General features: G+C 42.8%; 1 protein-coding gene across 19 annotated transcripts in view; it reads left to right on the top strand.

The window, feature by feature from the left end:
* WNK2 (WNK lysine deficient protein kinase 2) overlaps positions 1–13710 on the top strand; it is a 206437-nt gene that overhangs the window by 125131 nt on the left and 67596 nt on the right. For 13 of the 19 annotated variants that reach the window (XM_033926235.1, XM_033926236.1, XM_033926238.1 and 10 more), the window contains 5 exons: positions 2403–2597; positions 7353–7865; positions 11044–11093; positions 12624–12792; positions 12880–12996. In XM_033926235.1, coding sequence (XP_033782126.1) covers positions 2403–2597; positions 7353–7865; positions 11044–11093; positions 12624–12792; positions 12880–12996 — 1044 coding nt within the window. The remainder of the gene's footprint in view (positions 1–2402; positions 2598–7352; positions 7866–11043; positions 11094–12623; positions 12793–12879; positions 12997–13710) is intronic. The other 6 variants (XM_033926239.1, XM_033926237.1, XM_033926253.1 and 3 more) reach the window with 4 other exon arrangements.

The raw sequence follows: 13710 nt of genomic DNA, 5'->3' as shown, positions 1-13710 counted from the left end.
CATTAATGCAAGTCAAAATTCAATAGTTAAAATTTAATATAAGGTCGGGCTGGTTCCAATGACGAGTGGGAGCGTAAAGCCATTCACTATGAGTGTATTGAGTGTGTGGTGGCCCGCTGAGGACCAGTGAATATATAACAAAAAAACTTATTGAATGAAGTCAACTAAGGCTGTTGGATAACTTCTTCCAGCTGAATTAGACATTGGTGCATACCTTCATTTGCAAATTGAATTAATTGAGTGCTAGAGTTTACATAAAAAACATCTTAAGCATCCAATCCCTGTCTGAATCAATTGCAAACTGTACTATTAATGTAGCTGGGACCTGAATCTCAGTATCCAACCTCTCTAGAAACTGTCAAATCCAAACTATCAACAGATAAATTCTGCTGATTTGGGTTTGGATTTTGAGATTTAACTCTCGTTGGGAGTTAATATATTTTTGAGAGAGGTGGGTACGAGGTTTCTGGTACCTTCAAAATTTCTGACAAATATCTTTTAAACATAGCTAGGGCAGTTATAGGTTGTACTTTCGGAAAATTAATAATCCGGAGATTACTTCTCCTAACAGAATTTTCTAGCATTTCTTGTTTGAAGTGCAAACTAGCACTGTCCTTGACCCAAGTCAGAGCTTGTACTTCCAAAGTTTTACTTTAATCTCAATGTTACATGTTTTATTCTCCAGACTTGATACTTTATTTTTAAGTTCCAAATTTTCTGAAAGAACAGTAGTACAGCGTGAGGATAATTGTTGAATTTGACTCCCCAGTGAGGTTTGCATATTTGATATGGCCTCCCATATGGATTCCGTGGCAATTACCTTAGGCCTTTGCAAGGGAACAATCTCAGTTCCAGAATTCCCTGCTGTGCCCAAAGTACCAGTGACCACTTCAGAAATCAAAGAAACCTCTTGGGCTCCCAAGATACCTGTAGCCTCCTGAGTGCTTAGAGAGTCTCCTTGAGCTTGCAGAGATCTCTTCACCGCTTGCTGCGATCATGAAGGTTCCTCCTTCCCCCCTCCCGGGTCGGTCCTCCCACTCCGAGAGGACAGCAAGAGAGCATCCCGAGCTGGCACGTCGACAAACGACTCCTCCATCGCAACGGGACAGCTAGGCGGTCTTTGCTCATCCAGAGAGAAAAATGACTTTTCTGAGTCGGCTAACTGATCAAAAATGTTCATCACATCTTGCCAAAACTTATATTCAAACTCCCTTCAGTTTTAGGTACTCTATTATGCAACTATTTGGATATGACTAGTTATGAAGTCTAGGATAGATTATATAGTATAACTGCTGTTGGGTAAATGTTGGTGATGGGTTCAGCTGAGGCAGTTCCTGAAATAGCTTGTGGTTCTACCTATCTTTGAGGAACAACTGGCCTCTATTATAGTGTTGCTGTGTGGTTTTGACATATCTTGGGAACTTTATCCTGTGACTTGGGGCGGGTGGGTTGGTAGATCTCCCTGGGCACCATCTTGGCAGGGGGTGCTGGTACCTCTCCTCTTCACTCCCTCTGCTTACAATCTTGAAATGTTCACCGGCGTGAGCAGTATTTTCACTTTCTGCTCCCACCAGTCTCTGCTCCCTTCTGACATCACTTCCTGGTCACAGGTCTGGGATGTAACTTTAGAAAGGGAGCAGAGGCTGGCATGAGCTGGAAGTGGAAGATGCTGCTTGTGCTGGTGAACATTTCAAGAGGTACACGGAGGAATGGGGGGGGAAATCGAGTGGCAGGGAAAAAGTAGGAGGCGATGCTGGGTACCCGTACCGCTGTCCCAGGCGCCTCCCTTCCTCGCTATGCCACTGGCTATGTCCTGTGGTTCATAAAAGCGAAAGCAAAAATTATATGGAAAAAATTGATTTTGGTCCATTCTGTAATTAAGGGGACCCTCTTTATTAATGCACACCTAATACATTTGAAATAACATACTACAGAATGTACTCGGGGGGGGTTGTGCGGTGAGTTCCAGTTTAGCACATGCTAATCCATGCACTAAAATTCCTTTTTGGCAGGGGGGTTGTCAGGAGTATGTTCTGTGCTAATCTTATAACACAGCTACATTACTGTGTGCTAACTGGTTAGCATAGGATTAATGCATGAGCTCTTACTGCCTACAAAATTGGTGGTAGATTGTGTACATGGTAGCTTTTTATGGCAATGTAGCAAAAATGGCCTTAGCACGCAGGAGAAATCTGTGCAAGAGCACGCTAAAGCCGCCTTTTCCTGCAGCTTAGCAAAGGGGCCCCTGAATCTCAGAAGGAAATTAAGGACTTTTTTTTTTTTATCTTGAGCATTTTAACCTTGCAGCTTTAACTGGAAAGAGGTAAATCCAGAAGAAATTCTGAAAACCCATGATCTCAACTGATGCTTCATGTTTTGGGTTGTTGTTTTTTTTTTTTTTGGCGCAGCAACGAAATCTGCTTCAGCAAGATCTTCTGCAACAAAATCCCGCAAGCCAGCAAGTTTTGCCTTCACAACCCACCACCTATCCATTCACACCATACCAAGCCCAGCTTCCACAGGTGATAGCTACCCCATTGCAACCTCTCCATGTCACTGTGCCTGTGCAGGCACAAACTCAAGTAGCTCCCTTACAGGTAAAGGCCGTCATCTGCTTTCCAAGACGTTTGAAAGAAATGGCAAGTTGTATTTTATACTGAAGTATTTTCTAATCATGTAATTTCACTGCGTGTTTCAACATAGGGTGTAAAAAGTAGGTTAGCCATGATTCAGTAAACTGTCTGCCCAGAGGCAACATAACTCCCTAAATTGCACTGATCAGCTTGGAACTTGGGAGCAGAAGGATACTTAAACTTGAAACTAGAGAAGTTCGGGTCCACTTCTACTAAACTGCGCTAGAGGTTTTAGCACAGAGAGCTGGGCTGGATAGCCTGCACTGCTCCCGACGCTTATAGGCACTCAGTGAGCATCGGGAGCAGCGTGGGCCATTCAGCGCGGCTCCCTGCGCTAAAACCGCAAGTCAAGTGTGAAATAGAATTCTTCCAGTGTGAAAGTTTACATAAAATTATTTACCTGGATGCTTCCATTTAGGTTCTCAGATGTCAAACAGTAGGAGCCTGTCTTGTAATGGAGCCCAGGTACCTAGGATCCATTATAGACTAGTGGTGTAACTACTGGTTTGCCTACCATGTAGGATTCCACCAACCATAGATCTGGAATAAGCACAGGCTCCTAAAGTGGCAGTGATCCATGAAACTTGCACAGGAAGCCTATGTCTTGCTCTATACTTATGTATGTTCCTCTTGCAAATAGGGTACAATTTTTTCACTCCGTCAAAAATTACAAAAACTAGGGGACACTCAATGAAGTTACAGGGAAATGCTTTTAAAACCAATAGGAGGAAATATTTTTTCACTTGGAGAATAGATAAGCTTTGGAATGCTTTGCCAGAGGTTGTGGTAAGAGCGGATAGTGTAGCTGATTTTAAGAAAGGTTTGGACAATTTCCTGGAGGAAAAGTCCATAGTCTGTTATTGAGAGAGACATGGGAGAAGCCACTGGATTGGCCATAAGAGCATAAGAATTTGCCTCTGCTGGGTCAGACCAGAGGTCCATCGCGCCCAGCAGTCCGCACCTGCGGCGGCCCATCAGGTCCATGACCTGTCATGTTATCTTGATTTAGCCCTATATCCCACCGTGAGAACGGGCTACTTGGCTTGATGGACCATTGGTTTAACCCAGTAAGGCTATTCTTATGTTCTTAAATAGGTGCTATGTAAGGTTAAGCAAGGCAGAGAGAACGAGAGGGCACTCTCTAAAGTTGAAAGGGGATAGATTCCGTTCAAAAGTAAGGAAATTCTTCTTCACCAAGAGAGTGGTAGAAAACTGGATCGCTCTTCCGGAGGCTGTTAAAGGGGAAAATACCCTCCAGTGATTCAAGACAAAGTTAGACAAGTTCCTGTTGAACCAGAACATACGCAGGTAAGACTGGTCTCAGTTAGGGCACTGGTCTCTGACATAAGGGCCGCCGTGTGAGCGGACTGCTGGACACGATGGACCACTGGTCTGACCAGGTAGCAGCAATTCTTATGTTCTGCATTATAGTTATTTTGCCAGAATACTGGCACATGTGTACGTTACATAGATCTGAAAGACCTAGTTTATTTTAATGCATTGCACGTGTATAGGAGCCAAAATGTTAGGAAAGCTGCTTTCCTCAAATTCAGGGTTTGCAAATGCAAGGAGCTCCTCCCACCCCCTATAGTGCATAGCCCTATTGGGAAACTTCTTGGAGGCTAGTATCTAATATAATAAAACGCTAGGCCGCGCAGGCGCACTCCCACCTGCGTGCACCCGTTTTCTGTGAGCTGTAGGGCACCGCAGGTAGGAGTGCGAATGCGCGCAAAGCTCTCTCTCTCTCTCCCCCTCCCCCCCCGAGGCAAATGTTGGCCACAGCGGCTGCTGGCCGCCTGAAGCTCTCTCTCTCCCTCCCCTCTGAGGCGGATGTCGGCCGCGGCAGATGTCGGCTGCGGCGGCTGTCGGCAGCTGCAGGCTGCGGCGGCTGAACCCGGATGGCATTTAAGGCCTGGCTTCTTCGGGCAGCAGCAGCGTTTAAAATTTGCTGCTGTTGCCGGCTCCACGCCTTCCTCACTGGCGGGTACTGCCTACTTCATGTTTTCATGAAGACAGGACCCGCCAGAGAGGAAGACCTGAAGCCGGCAACAGTAATTAATTATAAATGCTGTTGCTGCTGCTGCCCGATGAAGTTGAAGGACAAAAGGGAGCAGAAGGGGAGAGAATGGTAGGGCATGGAGTTAAGGAGGAAGGTATGGAGGGGGAGGAAAATACTGCACAGGGAAGTGGGGTGGGAGGGAAATGCTGCAGCGCATGGAAATGGAGGGGCAGAAAAGGGGTTGATGGACAGGGGAAGAGGTGCTGATGGACAGGGGAGGGCAGAAAAATGAAGGCAGGCCTACTGCTGGACAGGGGGAGTAGGAAGGAGGTGATGATGGACAGGGGGAGGTAAAACAAAGGGAGAAGGGCTCCTGCTGGATAAGGTGAGCAGTGATGGGGTGGTGGAGGACAGGGGAGGTAAAAAGAAGGGAGAATGGACAGGGGGATCAGGCAAGGGGTGGTAGTGGACAGCCAAGGAAAAAAAAAAAAAAAAAGACAGACAGAAATACAGAAAGCGGCTAAGGAGAGAGAGAAAAAAATAAAGACAGACACACACACATATATTCTAGCACCCGTTAATGTAACGGGCTATAAGACTAGTAGTATATAATGTCCTAAATTAAAAAGTAGGTAAAAGAATTATCTACCTCTAAAGCACGGGTGTCCAACCTTTTGGCTTCCCTGGGCTGCATTGGCCGAAAAAAATGTTTCTGGGGCTGCACAAACATGCAAATGCTGCAGCAAGACAGAGGAGGGAGCTGGCAAGATGGTAAACACCCGGGGGCAACAGAGGAAAACACTGCATCACCCTCGACCAGGGCCGCACAAAATACTTCACGGGGCCGCATGTGGCCTTCAGGCCGCAGGTTGGACACCCCTGCTCTAAAGAGTGCTTGTCCTCCACAGCACATAATTAAGTCAAGTTGAATGAAGACTAGATTGTAGCAACCTGTAACTAACTACTAACCGATGATGGTAATTCTGTGATATCCAGTGGTATGTCAACTCTCTGGCCAATTTGGTTAGAATCGAATCTTATTTGCCAAAACTCAGTATAGGTTTGATCCACACAGTATTAAATCTGCCTGTTGAGGATTTTTATGAGGTGTCAATTTTCGCTCATAATGCAAAATGTTTTTGAAGGTGGGGGGGAAGTACTGCAAGGAAATAGTTTGATTTCTTTTCAAAGAGCAGAATCTAGCAGTAGCCTGGGGGCTTTGTTCTTATTCCATAATCATTTATCTCTCTGCTTACTCACATGATAGAGAGCACCCAGAGGACTTTTCAGAGGAACATACTTATGTAGCTATAATTAATGTTACCTGTTATGGAAGCCCTTGACAAACTTTCATTAAATCTGGGAGTCAGCGTCTAAGGCAGGGGTGTCAAAGTCCCTCCTGGAGGGCTGCAATGCAGTTGGGTTTTCAGGATTTCCCCAATGAATATGCATGAGTGTAAGGTCTTTCTCACTTGTCCTTTCCCCCCTTCCAACATTGTTCCCAGTAAAGTTTTATTGGGAGGGGGGAGGGGTTGGATTTTCCTCCTAGATTAGCAGTAGTTCTCTTTAGAAATTGACAGACTTGCTAAGATATTTTTTATGTCCCTGTGGGCAAAATCTTTAATAAATCAGTGCCTTAAGATGTCGCTGCTAATCAAATGGAGAAGCCAGTCTCTCTTTCCAAAGCATGCTGTCATCCTTATGAAAGCACCCTCCAGATAGGTGACGCAAAGAGGCAATTGCCTCTTTGTTTCACAAACCATAGCCTGGGGTCCCCATCAGTTTCTCTCATAACTCCTTCCCATCCCCTTCATCCTTCATCTTTTCTCTTGCCCCCCTCTCCAGCTTTCCCTCATTACTTACAATGCTGCCTGAAACAACTCCTTCTCTACCCTGCACAGCAACTTGTTCTGCATATACTTGAGCCACACAATGCAGGAAGTTAGGGAAGTGCTTTGGTTTCATGAGACTCCCTGCCCTAAACGGCTTAAGTAAGATGCTGAACAGGATAGAGAGGAGTTTCAGGCAACACTGCAGTAGGAAACGTATTTTTGGGGAGTGGGGGGTGGGATATGAAATCCTGGGCACTAGGGTACAACTTCTAGGCGCCATGATAACCTGTTACCTAGGATTTGTCAAATCTTGTCTTGAGTGTTGTATGGGTGATTAATGGAGTATATTCAGGAAGATGTTGTTCCAGCCTAGAATCCAGGTTAACCATATGTAAGGCCTGATTATTAAGGTATTTTCCATTATCTTTGAGAAGGAAATATCCGTACTGTATGGAGCTCTTAGAAAATATTGTTACGCTAGAGTAAAAACACACTAACTGAAGATGATGGGTACTGTAATATTGGAGAAATGCTCACAGATAGTTTTCCATTTTAAGTTGCTCAGATAGAAATTAAGTCCACATATACATTTGGATATTGTTTGGTTGGCGTGAGAGATGTAATCTTGTTTTGTTTTCTACTTAATCTGTAGCTTTGCCTTTTATATTTTTTAAATGTTAAGCTGTCTGATGGGATGCTAAAATCTCTCCCATGAGGGATAGATCTATCCTATATTTTATGGAGTTCTTGTCTTACATGTATTTAAATTTGTAAATCACCAAGATCACACACAAATAGGCTGTATAGAAAAATCCTTTAAGAGATGCATTGTATAGCTAAGTTAAGGATGCTATCAATGAGAGCGCTTCACCTGCTTCATGTTTGCAGCTGTCTCCATGTCCTGTTGCTGCTACTCCAGCTTGGCTTGACCATGTTTCTTCGAATGTCTCAGATTTACCTCCTGCCTGCATCACACCAGTACCTACTTCCTGTCAGTTCTTTCCATCGGCAGTGGTGATGCCAAGTCATTCTGTCAACCCTCCAGCATCCATGGAGATATCATCCTCTCTGCTACCCCCACAGGCAGCTAAGCCCCCTTTGACTTTACTTTGTGAATCTATGGTGCCAAATGTTTTGGTTGCTTCAGGATCTTTGCTCACTGTAGTGCAAACTGGATCAGCAGCTCTGTCAACACAGCCTGGGTCATCCTCACTCATCCACCCGCAGGTTTACCAGACTCATTTACATCAAGGCTTGCAGGGCGATGCCGCTTCTCCCCATCAGCATCAAAGCATGCAAACAGTGATTCAACAGCCGCTCTCTCCTCTTCCTCAGCTGCCCCAGCCAGTTCATGCTTCAGAGTCAGACCAGGCTGTTCCTGTATCTACAGCTGGTCCCCAGGTAATCATGTGGAAGGTCACGATTCATACTGATTAGTTCTGAAAAAATACAGGATCAGCATGATCACCTTTTAAACAAGAAGTCACTCTTTTTTTTTTAATTTTTTATTTATCAAATTTTACATTTTATAAATCAAGTATCCACTTGTACAGAAAGTTGAAGAAAAGCAGGAAAATAATACTCATAGGTAAAATACATAATCAAATAAAATAAAAATAAATGTTTAGCTTAAATTCAGCTCAAGTCCTCTAAATTAGATCCACAAGAAGTCACTCTTAACATAAATACCACGTCAATGACATGAGTTGATGTGTAACTCAAGTCAATGAGGTGGTCTGGTGAGCTGTAGAATGAAGGAAAAAAAATTAGACTTTTCTAAGTAAAAAAAGTGTACATGTACAATATCAAGGGAGACAACAGTAGTATCTAGCGTACGTAATTAAATTTGGACAGCCATCGTTTTCACTGCTGCCTTTGCCACAAGATAGTTGCAGTCTGGGCTGTGGAGTCTGTTGGTAAAAATGTACTCCAGCTTCAAAATGGAAAAATCGTTACAACATAACTTTACTATATGTATAATAGGGTTTATGGTTTATTTTCTTTAATAGACCACCGTTCCTTATACAATAACTGAGCGGTAAAATTAGCTACATATTGAGAAAAAAAAAAAACAAATGGAGAAAAAAAATATTAAACATTAAAAATAGAATAGAGAGGGACAGATTTGTCTTAGATCTTAAAGTACTGGCAATTATAACATATGTCTACCAGCTCTTTAAATCAGAGCAATAAATTTAAAAGCCAGTATCGGTAGAAGCTGGAGTCGAAGATGAAAGTTTTTGGTGTACAGGCTTCACAGCCTGGTTTGCTGCCCTCAAACTTTAAAGTTTATCTTGTCAGTGATAGAATATTAGTAGCATATTATGAAATCTTCAGTTTAACAAGAGGCCTAAAAGGATTTAGAAGAAACTGTCAACCTCCACAGCAATTCCCCAGCCACCTCAAAGTGTCGGACCTTAAACCAACTAGCTTGCAAGTGGGTTTTTTTTTTTCCATTTAGCCATTTTATTTTGAGGCAATGTATATTTAAAAGAAAGTGACAGCATTTATTCAGATTCCTTCATCCTGTCGGAACAGGCCGTCTTCTATGAAACCAACACAATGGGCTAGATTCACAAAGGGTTCAGATCTGATCCGTGAGGGATCCGATCCGTGTCTGGGGGGCTGATTCAGGAATGCCCCCATCCGACTGTCAGGATCGCTATCTAGCGATCCCAATATGTGTGCAGACCATCTGTAGATGGTCTACGCATGCTTAAGAGCAACGACTTTTTTTTTTAAACAGTTTTTAAACTTTTTTGTGAGCCCATGCTTTTAACTTGCTTTAAACCCATGGGTTAAAACCACAGGCTTGCACTGCGAGAAGGGCAGGAGAGATTCGGGGCGAGTTGGGGCGGCAGGCAGGAAGATTTGGGGCGGCATGCAGGAGAGATTTGGGGTGAGAGCAGGGCGGTGAGTTGGGGGCAGCAGGAGAGAGCAGGACATTTCGGGTAAGCATGAGTTTTGGGGCTGAGAGCAGAGAAGCAGGGCATAGAGCAGGGCGACAGAAGGCAGGGCAGTTGGAAAGGACTTCAGCGATTGGTCCTCAGCAGTCGCATATTTTTGGATCGGCTAGCCCAGTCGATGTTGCTTTTTTATTTTAGTAAATCGTTTTCTGCCTGCATTTGAATGCTGTCCCCCTGATTTGCATGTGCGGATCGGAGGATGATCGGGACAGAGGTTAGTGAATCGGTTCGGAGGGAAATCAGGTCGTAAAGGGGTTGCTAAGTGGTCGGAAGTTGATCAGTGGGATTAGTGTATCTAGCACAATGTCCCAAAACCTATTCAGAATTGGTTTAATAGGGATTTTTTTTTTTTTCTTTTTGACCGGAGCCTTAAACCTCTTCTCTAGTTCCCATCCGTTGACAAATTTAGAGCAGTTGAAAAGGGTACTTAAGTGGCTAAAGATGCAACTAAAGTCTAAAATCTACTTTTGATTACCTTTCTTAAAATCCAGCTCAGGCTCTTGATTTTTAATCTGCAAGACAACCTGGGAAAACAAGTCAAATATTCAAATGCAGACGTCATCCCTCCCCATTTTTAAACACAGGCTGCAACATTTAAATATTTAATGTATATTTGGTGCCACTATTTGCTCAAGCAGCAGCAATGAATATAAGGGTAGCCAGTGACATTGAGCTGCCATCAAGGTCGATTTAGACCAGCCTTGCTTGCTGGCCTAAATTTATAGCTATAGGGCTAGCAGCTGTATATTGCAGGCTACAATAGACATAGCCGTGATCCATATTGGATCTTTCCTAGTACTATTAATAGCTCTATGGTGGTCTTAAAGAACTTTTTTCAGTGGCGCTATTTGTATAGTGTTGCTGAATGTATAAACCTGTCTGAATCTGCAGCCACCACTTAGAATTGGATTCAGTAAATGGTGCTCAAAATTAGTGCCCAAGAAATTCTGTGCTAACCAGTTCTACAAAGTGCATGCACCTTTTTTTAAAAAAATTGTACTTAGCACAGATTCTGCATCAAACTTTTAGGTGCCAGACTTACACCTGCTTAAGCCAAATGTAAATACTGACACCTAACTTGGTACACTCAGGCCATATTCTGTTAATCTGCGCTTAGCTTTTTGAAATGCCCTGATGTGCCCCTGGCCATGTCCCCCTTTCAGATGCGCGTTATAAGTTAGGCACAGAGCCCTATAGAAAAGGATGCACCCAGATGTGTACACAAATCCTTACTGGAGCCAGTTAACTGCAATAATTGGTTAGTGCCCAATTATTGATAGTTAAGGGTTTATTACTCAGGTTGTGTACAAAACATGATTGCATGCCCATGATTTGGGCACCATATTTAGAGTGTGGGGAAATATGTAATCCCCTTCTGAATATCTGATCTTAAGCCTTCTGTAGCCTACATTGACTGCACTGTCTATTCATGTGTTAAAGCATGAAATCATTTCCTTACACTTAAATGCCCTGAAATTTTAGAGTTTGCCGCTCACCTGTGAAATTTAACTTTAGAATATTTTTAATGTTTTAATTTGACTTGTACAATAAATTATTTTGATCTGTAAATATGGCAAGATTGCTTCAGCTACGGTTGTAATGTTCTATTTTAGGAATCTACAGTACAAGAAAACCAGCAGACACAAATGCAGAGCTGTGATAGGTAAATTTTTTATTTTTTTTTTTCAAATTTGTATGTATCCAAGCACTAAAGTAGACCTTTTTGTCTTCGGTTGCATTTTAAATGCAATTTCATGTTCGCTGACCTGCTACAGTTCACAGGCCTTTCTGTAGGTAAAGCAATGTGTTGAACAGAAACTAAGGGAGAAGTTGACCTGTAGTAAAACATGTAGAAGAAAGATTGTAAGTAAAGGATCCCCACTAAGGTGCTCCAGAGTAGAGAATGACACGGTGACAAAATTCATCACCGTTACCGTCCCCGCGGATAACCGCGGTAAACCATCTTCATGTCATTCTTTAAGGAGAGAGGGAAGAATCGGAGTATGAATGGCCACAACCACTGACCCGCAAGCTTTGCTTTGAAGAATGCTGGTGTAGAAGGACTGAGGCTGAAATAGACATTTAAAAATGACATGGGATTATTTCCCACGGTTATCCGCGGGGACGGGAACGGTGATGAATTTTGTCACTGTGTCATTCTCTACTCCAAAGTACTCTGTTATTATCCATTCATTGCCTCAGAAAGTTCAACCAGTGTACACATTAAGGCAGGCATTAAAAACAATACATGCCTTCTCGAATGTTAAGTCAGAATCTGCCATGAGGCTATCAATAGAGGTGCTTGGTGAAACTCATTACAAAAAGACACAAACAGCCATTTCTGTGATGGGTCCTCTGAAATGGAATGCTTTACTGGGATATTTGACTTTGTAAAGATGGAAAATCTGGTAGCCCTACCCATACCACCCCCCTCTCAAACTCCCTGGATGATATACTGAAGTAACCACTGGGAGGGGGGTGGCTTAGGTCAGCGGGGGACCCAGTACCGCAGGACAGGAGCATTGGGTTGCAGCTTTGCATGGCCTGATTCTCCCAGATGGTAAAATAGCCCCAGCAAAAAGCTGGGGTTTATTTTATTGTCATTTGGCGACCCCTAACACAGCTTGCAGTGTGTCACCGCAAGTTGCCCTAAGCTATTTGCATAGTAATTAGATGGCAAAATATGTTTGTATTTTTTTTTCAAAATCAATTTTGTAGTTAAGAAGTCTTAAAACTGACTTGCAGTTTTGAAGGGGGTCTAATTAGTCTATTGATTTGGATGTTATTTCTAACTGGCTCACACGTTTATTCTTCTCACATTGAATGTTCTCCATTTTTATTCTGTGGTATCAGCTTTTTTTTTAAATCTGATTCCATTGAGGATCTTTGCTCTATAAAAGCTGAGTCCAAAATACTTGATGCTAAAATGTATATCAGAATTGTTGACACTGCAAAATTCAAAGCTGCTTATCAGCTAAGGTAACTATAGAGAGATTTCAGGCATATCTAAACTATTTCTTAATATCAGAAGTTATACAAACAGCATATGTAGTAGTAACATATACATTTTATGGTCCTAGGCTGTATGGTATACGTAACTCAATGCCCAAAATTGGTCGATCTAGGAAATTAATAAATCAAATTTTCCAATCAGATTTTTAACATATACTTTTGGGGTGGGGGGGCATTGCAGTTACTTTGGTGCAGATTCTGCTTCAGCAAAAGACCTAAGTGATGGCTATGAAGGAAGTAATGTAGTTGGAAAACAGGATGGAAGACCTACAAGGAGGCATCACAGGAGAGCGTCGCGTACTAGGTCCCGTCAAGAGAAGACCAGCAAACCTAAGCTGACAATTCTGAATGTAGGCTAAAACCTCCGCGTTTCCTTTGACTTTCCTTTATTGTGCCCGGGGATTACTATGAAATTTACTAATGGTAATATTTTGCAGGTATCTAATACAGGAGATAAAATGGTTGAATGCCAGTTAGAAACGCACAATCACAAAATGGTGACTTTCAAGTTTGATTTGGATGGTGACGCACCAGAAGAAATAGCCACCTACATGGTATGGGAATGTTTCTGTTTAATAAGTAATACTGTTGCATAACAAAAAAAAAAAAAGTAGGCCTCTTCATCAAGTGGCTAAGTCCTAAGGTTTAGGGCTTCTTTAACTAAGGTGCGCTAGCGTTTTTAGTGCGCGCTACATTGCTATGCATGCTAAGCCCCTGTGCTACGCGTAAAAACTAATGCCAGATCAATGGTGGCGTTAACGTCTAGCGCGTGGGCCAATGCAGCGTGCGTTAAAACCGCTAGCACAGCTTAGTAAAAGGAGCTCTTTGTGCAGGGGTGTCAAAGTCCTTCCTCGACCGCCGCAATCCAGTCGGGTTTTCAGGATTTCCCCAATGAATATGCATGAAATCTATTAGCATACAATGAAAGCAGTGCATGCAAATAGATTTCATGCATATTCATTGGAGAAATCCTGAAAACCCAGCTGGATTGCAGCCCTCGAGGAGGAACTTTGACACCCCTGCCTTAGTGTGTTGGGATATTAGCAATTGTACAACTCTTCCTCTTGTTGTCTTCCCTCGGAACAAATTGAAATGCCACCATACACAAATGTAATTCAAATGGTGGCTAAAGGACACATTTTAAGGATGTAACTTTATTAGGGATGAGTGCACGATCTTTGGAACGAAGATGGAGGAAGGATAAATCCCAGAATAATCTAATATCATACAAGGAACATATGAAACTCTATAAAACAAAAATAAATCAA

Source organism: Geotrypetes seraphini, chromosome 17 (assembly GCF_902459505.1).
Source record: "Geotrypetes seraphini chromosome 17, aGeoSer1.1, whole genome shotgun sequence".
Classification (NCBI taxonomy): Eukaryota; Metazoa; Chordata; class Amphibia; order Gymnophiona; family Dermophiidae; genus Geotrypetes; species Geotrypetes seraphini.
The sequence above is the reverse complement of the archived record's forward strand: the minus strand, read 5'-3'. Positions and strand labels throughout refer to the sequence as shown.